At 32.8% G+C, this 16,258-nt stretch overlaps 2 protein-coding genes across 2 annotated transcripts in view; both read right to left on the reverse strand.

Annotated features, from left to right (window-relative positions):
• Nucleotides 1-7,823, reverse strand: part of mamdc4 (MAM domain containing 4) — a gene marked incomplete at both ends in the record, with an annotated part of 34,413 nt that extends 26,590 nt beyond the window's left edge. Inside the window, 5 exons of the mRNA XM_079581100.1 lie at nucleotides 924-1,049; nucleotides 3,276-3,434; nucleotides 4,776-4,868; nucleotides 7,646-7,716; nucleotides 7,819-7,823. Coding sequence (XP_079437226.1) covers nucleotides 924-1,049; nucleotides 3,276-3,434; nucleotides 4,776-4,868; nucleotides 7,646-7,716; nucleotides 7,819-7,823 — 454 coding nt within the window. The remainder of the gene's footprint in view (nucleotides 1-923; nucleotides 1,050-3,275; nucleotides 3,435-4,775; nucleotides 4,869-7,645; nucleotides 7,717-7,818) is intronic.
• phpt1 (phosphohistidine phosphatase 1) overlaps nucleotides 1-14,102 on the reverse strand; it is a 207,046-nt gene extending 192,944 nt beyond the window's left edge. The window contains exons 1-3 of the mRNA XM_079581303.1: nucleotides 13,755-14,102; nucleotides 12,235-12,362; nucleotides 10,498-10,612 (exon numbers count right to left, since the gene is read on the reverse strand). Coding sequence (XP_079437429.1) covers nucleotides 10,520-10,612; nucleotides 12,235-12,362; nucleotides 13,755-13,920 — 387 coding nt within the window. The 5' untranslated portion in view covers nucleotides 13,921-14,102 and the 3' untranslated portion in view covers nucleotides 10,498-10,519. The remainder of the gene's footprint in view (nucleotides 1-10,497; nucleotides 10,613-12,234; nucleotides 12,363-13,754) is intronic.
• Between the last annotated feature and the right edge of the window lie 2,156 nt (nucleotides 14,103-16,258).

Raw genomic sequence — 16,258 nt, forward strand, 5'->3', positions numbered from 1 at the left:
TCACATTTTGTCTTTTTTTCCCCCATTTTTTGGGTTTTTTTCGTCAGTTTTTCGTCAATGTTTTATCAATTTTTAATCACATTTTTGTCACATTTTTGTCATTTTTTTTTTTTTGTCGCATTTTGTCATTTTTTGACATTTTTTTTTTACTTTTTTGGGGGGCTTTTTTCGTCACTTTTTCGTCACTTTTTTGTCACTTTTTTGTTGTTGTTTTTGTCATTTTTTTTGTCCTTTTTTGTCACATTTTTGCCATTTTTTGTAATATTTTTGTCATTTTTTTGTCACATTTTTGTCACATTTTTGTCATTTTTTTGTTACATTTTTGTCATTTTTTTGTTGTTGTTTTTGTCATTTTTTTTGTCATTTTTTTGTCATTTTTTGTCACATATTTGTCATTTTTTTGTCACATTTTTGTCACATATTTGTCATTTTTTTGTCACATTTTTGTCACATTTTTGTCTTTTTTTGTCACATTTTTGTCATATTTTTGTCATTTTTTTGTTACATTTTTGTCATTTTTTTGTTGTTGTTTTTGTCATTTTTTTTGTCATTTTTTTGTCATTTTTTGTCACATATTTGTCATTTTTTTGTCACATTTTTGTCACATATTTGTCATTTTTTTGTCACATTTTTGTCACATTTTTGTCTTTTTTTGTCACATTTTTGTCATATTTTTGTCATTTTTTTGTCACATTTTTGTCACATTTTTGTCACATTTTTGTCTTTTTTTTGTCACATTTTTGTCATTTTTTTGTCACATTTTTGTCATTTTTTTCATTTTTTGTCTTTTTTTGTCTTGGTATTTTTATTTTTATTTATTTTTTGCTTTTTTGGGGGCTTTTTTTCGGCACTTGTCTGTCCATGTTTTATAAATTTTTTATGAAATTTTCAACAACAACATGGAGGACTCAGAAAGTGTTTACCTGAATCCCAGATGAAGTATCTCAGGCTGAGTCGACAGGTTGGAGCCGACTGCTTCATTTCTGGGGAGACTAACACGGCTGTTTGGACCGACTCAGACGCCACTGCAGACACCGCCATGAACCAGCCTGGAAACAACAGCACACATTCAGGACAGATCCATACAGAGAAGGGTCAGGAGGTCAAATTCAACTGTAAGCTAATGTAAGGTGTGTTTGTTTAACTGGAGGAGCTACAGCAGCTACACACTCTAAAACATATTGCCATTATTATACTGTGTCCTTCTACAAACGTAAACTGTTATAAACCTGACCTGCCAGCTGCATTTATTTTCATCTTTTGGCACTAATTTGATGCACATATTTGCTACTTTATTTGACACTTTTAACCCCTTAACTCCCACCTGAACCGAGCACATTGTCTCCAGTTTGGCTTTACCCCAATCCAAAAGCTTCTGGAAAAAAGGTGGGAAAATAGCGACAGAACTGAGACGAAAACAATGATGGAAATGTGACAAAAAAGTGAGAAAACATTGACAAAAAAGTGACGGAAAATGGATGAAAAAGTGGCAAAATGTCACAAGAAATTGACAAAAAATTGACGAACAAATGACAAAAATGTGACAAAAAATGACAAAAAATATGACAAAATGTGACAAAAAATTGATTAAAACAATTTACAAAAAAAATATTTAAAAAATACAAAAAATTTACAAAAAATCGCCAAAAAAAAGGCCAAAAAAATAACAAAAAATTTGAGAAAAATGTGAGAAAAATTGACGAAAAAATGATAAAAACGTGACAGAAAATGACCAAAAAAATACAAAAATCACACAAAAAAACAAAAAAACAAAAAGTTACAAAAATGAGTTGAACACTCAACAAAAAAATGATGGGAAAAAAAAATCTGATGACGTGAGGAAAAAGATCCTCTCGGTTCAGGCGGGAGTTAAGAGGTTAATTATACTCTATACATTTGCCCAAGATGGCAGCTGATCAGTGATACATATTGACAATTAAAAAGTCTTATATCATCCAGGATCGTTTGAATTTGGAGAAAAATCTCAACTTTCTCTAATTATTCAAAACAAATGCTGAATTATGAATATAGTTTCTACTAAATAAAGATACAAAGACATGGGGAGGAGCAAAGTGGTTCAACAGCCAATAAATACATGAATAACGGAGAATGCTAACTTGATGCTTCATGTTAGCATCGGGCTAATGCTAACGGTTAGCTAGCGCTAGCTACAACTGTGTTTTTTTCACTTCTACTGAACAATCTGCTGTGAGAAAATATCCATAAGGGCCTGATTTACACTTGACTTTATTGGTATGTGATGAATAAGTTCATATTCCACCAGAAAATGGCTAAAAAAAGAGAGAAAAATTGTGTTTCTTGCGAAGCCACGCCCCCTTCTGTGACGAGATGCCGTCTGTATCTATCCCAGTGATTTAACCTCTTAACTCCCGCCTGAACCGAGAGGATCTTTTTCCTCACGTCATCACATTTTTTTTTTCCATCATTTTTTTGTTGGGTATTCAACTCATTTTTGTAACTCATTTTTTTTGTAATTTTTTGTCACATTTTTTGTCAACTTTGTGTCAATTTTCTATCACTTTTCATGTCATTTTTTTGTCATTTTTTTGTCCAATTTTTATCAAATTTTTGTTATTTTTTTGTCACTTTTTTTGTCATTTTTTGTCATTTTTCAGTAATTTTTTAGTCATTTTTTGTCATTTTTTAGTCATTTTTTAGTCATTTTTTAGTCATTTTTTAGTCATTTTTTAGTCATTTTTTAGTCATTTTTTAGTCATTTTTTGTCATTTTTTGGTTATTTTTTTGTCATTTTTTTGTCATTTTTTTGTCATTTTTTAGTCATTTTTTAGTCATATTTTTGTCATTTTTTAGTCATTTTTTGTCATTTTTTTGTCATTTTTTTGTCATTTTTTTGTCATATTTTTTGTCATATTTTTGCCACTTTTTCATCAATTTTTCATCACTTTTTTGTCAAACTTTTCTCACTTTTTTCTCACATTTCCAACATTGTTTTCGTCTCAGTTTTGTCGCTATTTTCACACCTTTTTTCCAGAAGCTTTTGGACTGGGGGTAAAGCCAAACTGGAGAAAATGTGCTCGGTTCAGGTGGGAGTTAAGGGATTAACTACCGGACTACGTGTGCGGTTAAACAAAAATAACGCACGCTTGTTAGCACCCACCAGCCAATCAGAATCGAGTATTCACCCAGACCATGGTATAATCTGCATATGGGAGCATTTCAGCGGTAGAAAAAACAACCAAAGTGAGTAAGAAGGAAACCGATTTATGGTTAAAAGCTCCAGAAAGTCGAGCTACCTGAGGCGGTCCCTTTGGTGTAGTCTGAAGACGGCCCGGAGTCTGTGAACGCATCTCCTCGCTGACGTCGCTCCCATTTGTACGGTGCGTTAAAGGACTCGTCTTCCCACCCGCACGGACCGGCCTCGAAGTCACACACAGACTGCTCCCCCGTGTAACCTTCAGGGACAATCGGACAAAACAACAAATACATTTATTGTTCATCTCTTAAAGCAGTGCTAAGTAACGTGTTTACCTTAATAAATCCTTTCAGATTCCCTGTGGGGGTAATACAGTGTTAAAGGGATCTCCCCCTGGTGTCTCCACAATTGCAACTTCGCTTCCACCGGACCAGAGTTACCAATACACACTAATGGAATCACGAAGACAAATTTAAAAAAAAATTTGATGAAAAAGTGGCAAAAATGTCACAAAAATGTCACAAAAATGTCACAAGAAATTGATGAAAAAATGACAAAAATATGACAAAAAAATAACAAAAATATTAGAAAAAAGTGATTAAAAAATGAAAAAAAAATGAAAAAAAATTGGAAAAAAATGTGATAATAAATGGACGAAAAAATGACAAAAATGTGACAAAAAAATAACAAAAATATTACAAAAATGTGATAAAAAAGGACAAAAAATTACAAAAAATCACAAAAAAATTACAAAAATTGGACAAAAATGTGATAAAAAATTCACTAAAAAATTACAAAAATGTGATAAAAATATGACAAAAAATTGACAAAAAATTGAAAAAAATGTGACAAAAATGTGATGATAAATTGACAAAAAAATAACAAAAAAATAACAAAAATATGACAAAAAATGACAAAAAAAATGACAAAAATGTGACAAAAAAATAATAAAAATGTGACAAAAATATGACACAAAATTGAAAAAAAATGTGACAAAAATGTGACAAAAAAATGACAAAAAAGTTACAAAAATGAGTTGAATATCTACAAAAAAATGATGGAAAAAAAATCTGATGACGTGAGGAAGAAGATCCTCTCGGTTCAAGCGGGAGTTAAGAGGTTAAACAATATTTACAGCAAAGTTTGAGTGAAAAAAAAAATATTTCCATTTTGTAATTTTAATGTATTTACATCCCTCTCTCTCTCTCTTCGCCTTTTCTGTCAGCGTAGTATTTACTCTCACGGACAACAGAGTAAAAAAACACAACATACCAGACCTGCAGTGGCGCTTATGGCCTCTAGGGGCATGAGTTACTGGAGTTACTGACAGAAAAAACAAAGGGACAGACGGTAAATACTGTTTAAGTGGCGCTAGCCCGCAGTTAGCTTTGCCCGTTAGCCTATTAGCTTCTTCCTTGTGATTCCATTAGTGTGTATTGGGGCCTCCGACCCGGTGGCAGCGAAGTTACAATTGTGGTTTTCTGAGCAGAGACACCAGGGGGAGATGAAAGACCCTCCAATCATCCCATTAACACTTGTATTACCCCCAGAGAGTCAAAAACAAAAGGTCGCTATTAATAAAAGAGGCATAGGCACTCACCACAGTCCTGTTCATCCTCACAGTCGGGGCAGTCACACACAAAGTCACACTTCCTGTCTGGAGCGACGCAGCTCTGAGTCCCAGGAGCGACGGCTGAAACACAAAACATTTGAGCTGATCTGAAATATGAATGTGATTTGTCATATATTGTGTTGTATATCCAGTTTTTCTTCAAGACTGAAAAGACTGAAATGACGATCAAAATGCCAAACTGGAGAACCCGATAACATTTATTTTAACCCCTTAACTCCCACCTGAACCGAGCACATTTTCTCCAGTTTGGCTTTACCCCAGTCCAAAAGCTTCTGGGAAAAAGGTGAGAAAATAGAGACAGAACTGAGACGGAAACAATGATGGAAATGTGACAAAAAAGAGAGAAAACTTTGACAAAAAAGTGACGAAAAATTGATGAAAATGTGACAAAATGTGACCAAAAAAATGACAAGAAATGACAAAAATGTGACAAAATGTGACAAAAAAATTACAAAAAATTACAAAAATATGATAAAAATGTGATACAACTTTGACAAAAAAAATGACAAAAATGTGACAAAAAAATGACAAAAAATGGATAAAAAATGGACAAAAAAATGACAAAAAAATGACAAAAATGTGACAAAAAATGACAAAAAAATGACACAAATTTTCACAAAAAATGATAAAAATGTGACAAGAATGTGACAAAAAAATGACAAAAAATGGATAAAAAAAATGGATACAAAAATTACAAAAATGTGATAAAAATGTGATAAAAATGTGACAAAAAATGACAGAAATTTGATAAAAATTTGACAAAAAAAATACCAAAAATGTGATTAAAAAAATTGACGAAAAAATGTCAAAGTTTGACAAAAAATGACAAAAATTACCAAAAAATGATAAAAATGTGACAAAAAAGTGTTAAAAAAAAAAAGACAAATGTGACAAAATGTGACAAATTGTTTGTTTTTTTTACAAAAATGTGATAACAAATTTGACAAAAAATTAAAAAAAATTGACAAAAAAAAAGACAAAAATGTGATAAAAATTTGATTAAAAAATGACAGAAATTTGATAAAAAATTGACGAAAAAATGACAAAAAAATGACAAAAAAGTTACAAAAATGAGTTGAATACCCAACAAAAAAATGATGGGAAAAAAATCTGATGACGTGAGGAAAAAGATCCTCTCGGTTCAGGCGGGAGTTAAGAGGTTAACAATGAAGATATTTTTCAAAGAATACACCATACTAATTAGATAAAATAAATCACTATAGCCCCTCTCGCTGCTGACATCATCAGTGACATCATCTGGAGGCAGGAAGTGACCAAGAGAAATAAGATTAAAATAAAACTAGGGATAATAAGTGTAAAACTAAAACATGTGGTTCTGTTGTGGCTTAAGGTGCAAGAACAAGAGGAATGACATTTGAGACGATAAAATAAGATTTATCTGATATTTCCAACAACAGTTAGACATTTGTTTATCGTTACTATGACAACAGCTCCAATGGAAACAGATACAGACGGCATCTCGTCCACAGTTTTTAGCCATTTTCTTTTAAAAGCCGGCTGATGACACAACTCCCAATCTTTTATCACCGTCACGTTTATGACCGAGCTAATGCTAACAGCTCAAAGGCCAGAAACACAGATACCAAAACACGGGGCCTAATGGGAAGTGATCCAGAGCACCTAACAAAAACAAAAACAATTTAATGTAATTATTAAAATGGAGGAGGAGAGGGAAACCTTGGATCCAGGAGGAACTGTGTGTTTTTTGTCCTGGACCAGCTCTATACCCTTCACCGAGTGCTCGAGGGTTCATGGGAGTTCGACCAACCAGTCCACATGTGCTCCGGGAGTATGGGGTCATTTTTTGGGGGTCATTTTTTTGTCACATTTTTGTCATTTTTTTGTCAAATTTGTATCACATTTTTGTCACATTTTGGTATTTTTTTTGTCATTTTTGCCACTTTTTTGTCAATGTTTTATCAAATTTTTATCATTTTTTTTAATCACATTTCTGTTATTTTTTGTCATATTTTTGTCATTTTTTTGTCAATTTCTTGTGACATTTTTGCCACTTTTTTGTCAATGTTTTATCAAATTTTTATCATTTTTTGGTCACATTTTTTTCATTTTTTTTTTCATTTTTTTTTCATTTTTCTTCATTTTTTTGTCAAATTTTTATCTCATTTTTGTCACATTTTTTTATTTTTTTTAAATATTTTTTGTCACATTTTTGCCACTTTTTTGTCAATGTTTTATCAAATTTTTATCATTTTTTTTTATCACATTTCTGTTATTTTTTGTCATATTTTAGTCATTTTTTGTCAATTTCTTGTGACATTTTTGTGACATTTTTGCCACTTTTTTGTCAACGTTTAATCAATTTTTTATAATTTTTTCGTCACATTTTTGTCACATTTTTGTCACATTTTTGTATTTTTTTTGTCCATTTTTTGCCACTTTTTCATCAATTTTTCGTCACTTTTTTGTCACATTTCCATCATTGTTTTCGTCTCAGTTTTGTCGCTATTTTCTCACCGTTTTTGGACTGGGGTAAAGCCAAACTGGAGAAAATGTGCTCGGTTCAGGTGGGAGTTAAGGGGTAAAAAACCAAAACACAAAAACTGGAAAAAAAATAAAAATAAAATATGAACTAGGTACTGAAATAACATGAGAATTACACGGCTTTCAGAACATGTTTGTAGAGGTCGAGACCACAGTGTAAGATTATTTTCAGCTTTTTGTTGTTGTTTTCAGAGGACATTATAACCTGCTGTTTACAATTACAGTCGATTTCCATTCAAATTCACAAAATGAACATAAATAAAGTCATGAGTTCAATGTCATTTCCATAAAAGCGTCGTTACTTAAAGCCTTACCCCGTAGAGTGAGCAGCAGAATGAGGTGAACTCTCATCTTCCTCCACTCCTCCATGCAGGGCTTGGCGTCTCTGCCTCAGGAGATAAGGCCTGGACTTTAGGTCTACCCATAATGCACCTGGAAATCACCATAAAAAAACAATTTTCCTCAGAGGATGATGCGGCGCTCTTACCTCATGGTTCTACTGCAGGTGTAGATACAGAATCGCCCATATATGGTCAGGTTTGAAAGCAGTTTAGGGGGAAAACAAGTTGGAGAAAAATCAAAACTTTCTTTAATTATTCAAAAATTACTTTAAGCTCTTAACTCTCGCCTGAACATGTTTTCTCCTGTTCTCCAAATTCACCAAATCTAAAAGCTTCTTCAAAATGGCGACACAAAACGAGAAGAAAATGAGGATGTAAATTGACAAAAATCCAGCAAAAAAATGTCAAAAATCCAGCAAAAAAATGTCAAAAATCCAGCAAAAAAGTGACAAAAATCCACCAAAAAGTGACAAAAATCCACCAAAAAATGTCAAAAAACCAGCTAAAAAGTGACAAAAATCCAGCAAAAAAGTGACAAAAATCCAGCAAAAAAGACAAAAATCCAGCAAAAAAGTGTCAAAAATACAGCAAAAAAATGACAAAAATCCAGCAAAAAAATGAAAAAAATCCAGCTAAAAAGTGACAAAAATCCAGCAAAAAAAAAGACAAAAATCCAGCAAAAAAGTGACAAAAATCCAGCAAAAAAATGTCAAAAATCCAGCAAAAAAATGAAAAAAATCCAACAAAAACAGTGACAAAAATACAGCAAAAAAATTACAAAAATACAGCAAAAAATGATAAAAAAATACAGTCTAAAAAGGGCAAAAATACAGCAAAAAATGATTAAAAAAAATACAGTTTAAAAAGGGCAAAAATACAGCAAAAAATGACAAAAATCCAGCAAAAAATGCAGCAAAAAATTACAAAAATACAGCAATAAATGACAAAAAATACAGCAAAAAAAGTGACAAAAATTCAGTAAAAAAGTGACAAAAATCCAGTAAAAAAAGAAGAAGACAAAAATGTGACAAAATGCTACAAGAAAATTACAAAAATGTGATAAAAATTTGACTAAAAAAATAACAAAAATTTGACAAAAAAAGACAAAAAAAAAAAGACAAAAAAAGTGACAAAAAAGTTACAAAAATGAGTTGAACACCCCACAAAAAAATGATGGAAAAAAATCTGATGGCGTGAGTAAAAAGATCCTCTCGGTTCAGGCGGGAGTTAAGAGGTTAAAAAGCTGTTTCCTTCATGAACCCCACCAAAACCCCACGCTCAGTTACTCAGTACGTTTTCTCTAAGTACTTCTTCAACATAACAATAGGAAATCACACCATAAACAAAAAATACAATACAATTCTACAATACTTTGCTGCAGTACCCGAGGTGAGTTCAAGTGTGCACAACTGCACCATCTAGTGGACAAAAGTAAAATATAATCCATGCATTTTGTTTTCATGGATTATTTATTTATTATTTATTTGGATCAGGTTCTTCCAACAACAACATGATAACAGAACATTTCAAAGACCAGAAACACAGAACTCGTCAAATGCTTTATTCAGGGTTCAGGGCATTAAAAGTCATTAAAAAGTATCAAATTAGATGCAAACTGGCATTAACCTCTTAACTCCCGCCTGAACCGAGAGGATCTTTTTCCTCACGTCATCAGATTTTTTTTCCATCATTTTTTTGTTGGGTATTCAGCTCATTTTTGTAGCTTTTTTGTCATTTTTTTGTCACATTTTTTGTGATTTTTTTCGTCCATTTTTTATCACATTTTGGTCACATTTTTTGTCAGTTTTTGTCAATTTTTTCATCACATTTTTGTCATTTTTTTGTTACATTTTGGTCATTTTTTTGTTATATTTTGGTCATTTTTTTGGTCACATTTTTGTAAGTTTTTGTACATTTTTTGTGATTTTTTTTTGTCCTTTTTTATCACATTTTGGGCACATTTTTTCGTCATTTTTTGTAATTTTTTTTGTCACATTTTGGTCATTTTTATCACATTTTTGTCCTTTTTTCGTCCATTTATTATCACATTTTTTGTCACATTTTTTGTTATTTTTCGTCCATTTTCCATCAATTTTTTGTCATTTTTTTGTCAAAATTTAATCACATTTTTGTAATTTTTTTGTCACATTTTGTAAAATTTTTGTCCTTTTTTTTGGGTTATTTTTTGTCAATTTCTTGTGATATGTTTGCCTCTTTTCCATCAATTTTTCGTCACTTTTTCATCAATGTTTCGTCACTTTTTTGTCACATTTCCATCATTTTCATCTCAGTTTTGTTGCTATTTTCACACCTTTTTCCCAGAAGCTTTTGGACTGGGGTAAAGCCAAACTGGAGAAAACGTGCTCGGTTCAGGTGGGAGTTAAGGGGTTAACTGTAAATTTATTGGATAATTACATACACGACTTTTCTCATCCATTTGTAATAAACAAGTTCATTGAAAACACCAAAATGATCTAAAACAGGGTCAAGTCGGAGGCGTCTCCAGGAGGTGGGGGCGTTCCTAGGAGGACTCAGGCAAACCTATCCCTAAAATGGCCGCCATCAGAGTTTTTACAGATTACTCAGAAATACGTGAATGTGCCAAGGCAACACTTCAGCCATGTTTTTAATGAGGGAGTGACAGAATAACATGATGGAAAGCTTGAAAAAGGAGACAAACGTTTACTTAAACACATCAGTGACTCTAAAACAAGTCAGTCTTAAGAGTTCAAACACACGCTCAGTTCATCAACATTAGTTTTGTCTGCTAAAAACTCGCTGTAATACTAAAGTTTCCCATTTGCTTTGCTGTTGAGGGTCAGCGATGAAGTTTGTCCTCTCCGGGCCTCAGTACCCCTCGTTGGACCAGGACACCTCGTAGTCGGGATATCGCTCCTTCAGCTTCTCCGTGCTCACTGCGTGGTTCGCTCGGCCAAATCCCTGCGCTCAGAATACAGTCGTACATTTAGGAGATGCCAGTGATATTCTGATCATTAACAAGTTTGAAAATGTGTGGAATATCATAATAAACAATAAATACAACACGATACTCCATCCTACCATATACATATCAGCCGAACTCTATATTTGTATGTATTAGGGCTGCTCGATTATTGAAAAAATAATAATCACGATTATTTTTGTCATAATTGAAATTATTTGTTGCCTTTAAAAAAAAAACATTAAAAAAGTGACAAAAATCCATCAAAAAAAGACAAAAATCCAGCAGAAAAAATCCATCAAAAAAGTGACAAAAATCCATTAAAAAAAAGACAAAAATCCAGCAGAAAAAATCCATCAAAAAAGTGACAAAAATCCATTAAAAAAAAGACAAAAATCCATCAAAAAAGTGACAAAAATCCATTAAAAAAAAGACAAAAATCCATCAAAAATGTGACAAAAATCCAGCAAAAAAGTGACAAAAATCCAGCAAAAAAGTGACAAAAATCCATTAAAAAAAAGACAAAAATCCAGCAAAAAGTGACAAAAATCCAGCAGAAAAAAGACAAAAATCCATTTAAAAAGTGACAAAAATCCATAAAAAAAGACAAAAATCCCAAAATTAAAAATTTGAAAAAAAAAACATAATTTTTTTTTTTGAAAAATTGAAAAAAAAAATTATAATCGATTTTTTGCGATTATGCTAATTTTGTAATCGTTTACTGTTGTAATCGAAATAGTAATCGAATTTCGATTAATTGCACAGCCCTAGTATGTATTTTCACAATTGAAATCTTTACTATAATAACAAATGTTTAACTATTGACTATTTGAGAGATAAAAACAAAAAAATTCCATCAAATAAAATACTTAAAACATCGGCCTATATATCGGCTATCGGCCAGTCCCCTTCAGATCGGTTTCAGAACGGTATAGAGCCCTCGTGGGAAGGACCCATTTTCTAAAGTGAACCTTTAAACACATATACCAGGGGTAGGCAAGTTTTCTTGGCCGGGGCCGATTTCCTTGATTGTAAACAGACCGAGGGCCGAAGCCGCTGATTATTCGCCCAAAGTAAAGCACAACACTGGAAACATGACCATCTTAAATGAGATAAATGACTTAAAATCCCTTGAATAAAAGTTCTTCTATGTTGAATTTGAGTCGGTTTGAACTAATCCGAGACACAAACGCTACAGCGCCGATGGAACAAGTACAAAACCCACTTGAAATCAGACTTGTTTTTCACTTGAAATGACACAAAATTATCTGAATTAAGAGAATAACGACTACTAGAGGTTTTTATCTCATCTAAGACCAGACCAAATCCACTCAAACCTCCGATTTAATCATCTCTTAATTCAAGTAGATTCGTAATTTCTTCCTTAAAGGGGCTAGATGCAAGTTCGTCATTTTATGCTCACTACTGCCACCTCAGGTTTTGTGTGTAACTGCAGCTTCTATATTATACTGCTATAAAAAAACAATAACATTATGAGCTGCCTTTTGTCCCGCAGTCATTTAGTCACTCAAATCATAAGAAGAATATTGATAATAATATTTTCAAACCCTTTCTACGAGCCCAGTACAGGCTATACAGTATTAAAAGAAGCCCAGTGTACCATGGAGTATCCATAGACGTGGATTTTCTTGGCCTGCGGCTCGTGCCGGATGCGTCCTCCTCCGAGACACTCACAGTCCAGAACACCGTCCTTCTCCAGCTCCTCGGAGACCTTATCATAGATGTCCGCTGTCAAACACACAGAATATCACAATGATGCAAAACACATGGGATCGAAACCTCTATCTACAGACACTGAGGGCGAAAGCAATGACGAAAGCAACAAATAATTTGACAAAAACAGAGGCGGACAGGGACTGAAAAACAGCCCTGGACTCTGACCAGCCAGGCCCAAATGAGCGTGATTGTGACACTTCCACAAATACATATGTTAACCTCGTACCACCCGCCTAAACCAAATGCATTCTGTCCTCTTTTGGCTGTGTAACGCCTCATTTGAAAGCTAAGACCCACAAACTGACCTTTTTCCACGCGTTGTTGCTGTGTTGTGTCACCTTTTGTATGTTTTTTTTGTCTTCTTTTTTTCATTTTTGTGACATTTTTGTTGAGTTTTTGTCACATTTTAGTTGAATTTTTGTCACATTTTTGTTGATTTTTTGTCAAATTTTTGTCACATTTTTGTCACATTTTTGTGGAATTTTTGTTGAGTTGTTGTCACATTTTTGTTGAATTTTTGTCACATTTTTGTTGAGTTGTTGTCACATTTTTGTTGAATTTTTGTCACATTTTTGTCACATTTTTGTTGAATTTTTGTCACATTTTTGTTGATTTTTTGTCAATGTTTGATGAGTTTTTGTCAAATTTTTGTCAATTTTTTTTCTAATTTTTGTCACATTGTTGTTGAATTTTTGTCACATTTTTGTTGATTTTTGTCACATTTTTGTTGATTTTTTGTCACATTTTTGTTGAATTTTAGTCAAATTTATGTTGAATTTTTGTCACATTTTTGTCAATTTTTTGTCACATTTTTGTTGAATTTTTGTCACATTTTTTGTTGAATTTTTGTCACATTTTTGTTGAATTTTTGTCACATTTTTGTTGAATTTTTGTCACATTTTTGTTGAATTTTTGTTGAATTTTTGTCACATTTTTTGTTGAATTTTTGTCACATTTTTGTTGAATTTTTGTCACATTTTTGTTGAATTTTTGTCACATTTTTGTTGAATTTTTGTCACATTTTTGTTGAACACTAATGGTCCGAAAATTGAACCTTGTGGTGCACCATACTCCACGGAATTCCTTTTAGATTCATGTTTTTTTATACTGGGCTTTACCCAAATCTAAAAGCTTCTCGACCGGAGATCAACAATGTAACGCCTCATTTGAAAGCTAAGACCTACAAAAGTGATGGAAACTTTTCGTCACGTCGCCACATTTTTGTCATATTTTTGTTGTTTTTTAAAATTATTTTCTCTATCATTTTTTGTTGTGGTTTCTCTGGACAAAAACAAGAAGAAGAAGAAGAAGATCGAACAAGACAAAAATTGCAAAAAAAACCAGTCACGTTCTCAGTTATCGCGAGAGGTAAGAGGTTAGCAAAGACAACACAAGTGCCCTGACCGTGGTACTCCGCCCAGCCGTAGCCCCTCACGATGTCTATCTCGGAGTCGTCGTCCTCCTCCCGGCTGTGCACTCGGATGAGCACGTACTTGAACACCCCGGACGGGTCGATGTCAGCCCGGGGGACGTTGGCCATGAGCGCCGCTGCCCTCGTCTGCGTGCACATGTCGAAGCGAGTCCTCACGAGCCCGGCGAGAAGCAGACAGAGAAACAAGACCAGCGAGGGACGTCCGCGGGGCGCCGTGATTGAGGACGGAGGGTGAAGTGGGAAGAAAAGGACGTAAATCAAGCGTACAGACAACACGCGCTTTCATTCACGCAGCACAAGAGGTGGACATGACACTTCCGGCAACAACACGAAGACTTCCGGTGCATTTGGACCTTCAAAATAAAAGCGGAAATTGGATCGTCTGTGGCAAAAGCATTGAAAAACAAACAAAGAAGGAACGGTACTTATTTGCTACATTATATTAACGACTTTGAACCTGTATGTAATCCCTTAAATCTAAAAGCTTCTCGAAAAAAGTGTCAAAATAGCAACAAGAAAACATGGATGAAAATGCAACAAAGGAGAGATAAAAACCACAAAAATGCAACAAAAATGTCAAAAACGTTTACAAAAATGTACGAAAAAGTGACAGAAAAGTGACAAAAAGTGACAAAATTTTGACGAAAAAGTGACGAAAATGTACAAACAAGTGACAAAAATTTGATGGAAAAAAGTGACAAAAATGTGACAAAAAATAATGAAAAAGCCACAAAAGAGTAACGAAAAAGTGACACAAATTTACGAAAAAATGACAGAAAAGTGACAAAAAATTGACAAAAAGGGACAAAAATGTGACAAAAAATTATGAAAAAGTGACAAAAAGTGACAAAAAGTGACGAAAATGTACAAAAAAGTGACAAAAAATTGATGAAAAAAGTGACAAAAATGTGACAAAAAAAATGATGAAAAGAGAGATAAAAACCACAAAAATGCAACAAAAATGTCAAAAAAAAATGACAAAAATGTACGAAAAAGTGACAGAAAAGTGACAACAAATTTTACAAATAGTGACAAAAAAGTGACAATAAATGTACAAAAAAGTTACAAAAAAATTATGAAAAAGCCACAAAAGAGTAAAGTGACAAAAAATTTACAAACATTTACGAAAAAGTGACAGAAAAGTGACAAAAATTGACAAAAAGTGACAAAAATTTGATGAAAAATGTGACAAAAAAAAATCTGAAAAAGTGACAAAAATGTGACAAAAATGACTATAATGAGTGACGAAAACGCAACAGAAAAGTGACAAAAACACAAAGTGCTGAAAAGCGATGAAAATCTGGTAAACTACAAAAAACACATTAAAAAAATGACAGAAACGAGGAAGAAGGAGGCGTTACACTGGCCCAAAACACTGCAGCATGTATGTAAATATGAGCAAATAACTCCTGTTCTGGCTCCCAGCGAGCTCCAGGATCCAGTTTAAGATCCTATCGATGGTTTTTAAGCGTCTAAATGGGATCTTACCTGTCAGAGCTTCTGTCTGTCGGTCTGTCTTAGAGATTGGGGTAAAGCCAGTCATCATTTAACGTTGCTTTTAGGGCTGTGCAATTAATCGAAATTCGATTACGATTTCGATTACAACAGTAAACGATTACAAAATTAGCATAATCGCAAAAAATCGATTTAATATTTTTTTTTTTCAAAATTGTTTTTTTTATTTTTTTCAAAAAAAAAAAATTAATTTTTTTTTTTAAATTTTAAATTTTTGGATTTCACTTTCACATCACTTTTTTGCTGGATTTTTGTCACTTTTTTGCTGGATTTTTGTCACTTTTTTGCTGGATTTTTGTCACTTTTTTTCTGGATTTTTGTCACTTTTTTGATGGATTTTTGTCTTTTTTTGATGGATTGTTGTCTTTTTTTTTATGGATTTTTGTCACTTTTTTGCTGGATTTTTGTCTTTTTTTGCTGGATTTTTGTCACTTTTTTGCTGGATTTTTGTCTTTTTTTGATGGATTTTTGTCACTATTTTTGCTGGATTTTTGTCTTTTTTTGCTGGATTTTTGTCACTTTTGTGCTGGATTTTTGTCACTTTTTTGCTGGATTTTTGTCACTTTTTTGATGGATTTTTGTCTTTTTTTGATGGATTTTTGTCTTTTTTTGATGGATTTTTGTCACTTTTTTGCTGGATTTTTATCACTTTTTTGATGGATTTTTTTAAAGGCAACAAATAATCGTTTGAATAATCGTGATTTCAATTGACAAAAATAATCGTGATTATTATTTTTTCAAAAATCGAGCAGCCCTAGTTGCTTTTCATGTCATTTTAGCTGTAAAATACTTGCCCTCTGTCATACTGTTCACCTAAATGAACCTATCAACGTTTCATGAGCTCTGGATTCATTGTCTATATTAAATCAGTAGTAAGAAACAGGTGCAGTAATGAACCTCAAGATAAAACTGTCCTCATCCCAGCCTTCCACTTACACATGATGTTTATTTGTGTCACCAT

The sequence above is a fragment of the Gobius niger genome (assembly GCF_951799975.1).
Source record: "Gobius niger genome assembly, chromosome: 22".
Taxonomy (NCBI): domain Eukaryota; kingdom Metazoa; phylum Chordata; class Actinopteri; order Gobiiformes; family Gobiidae; genus Gobius; species Gobius niger.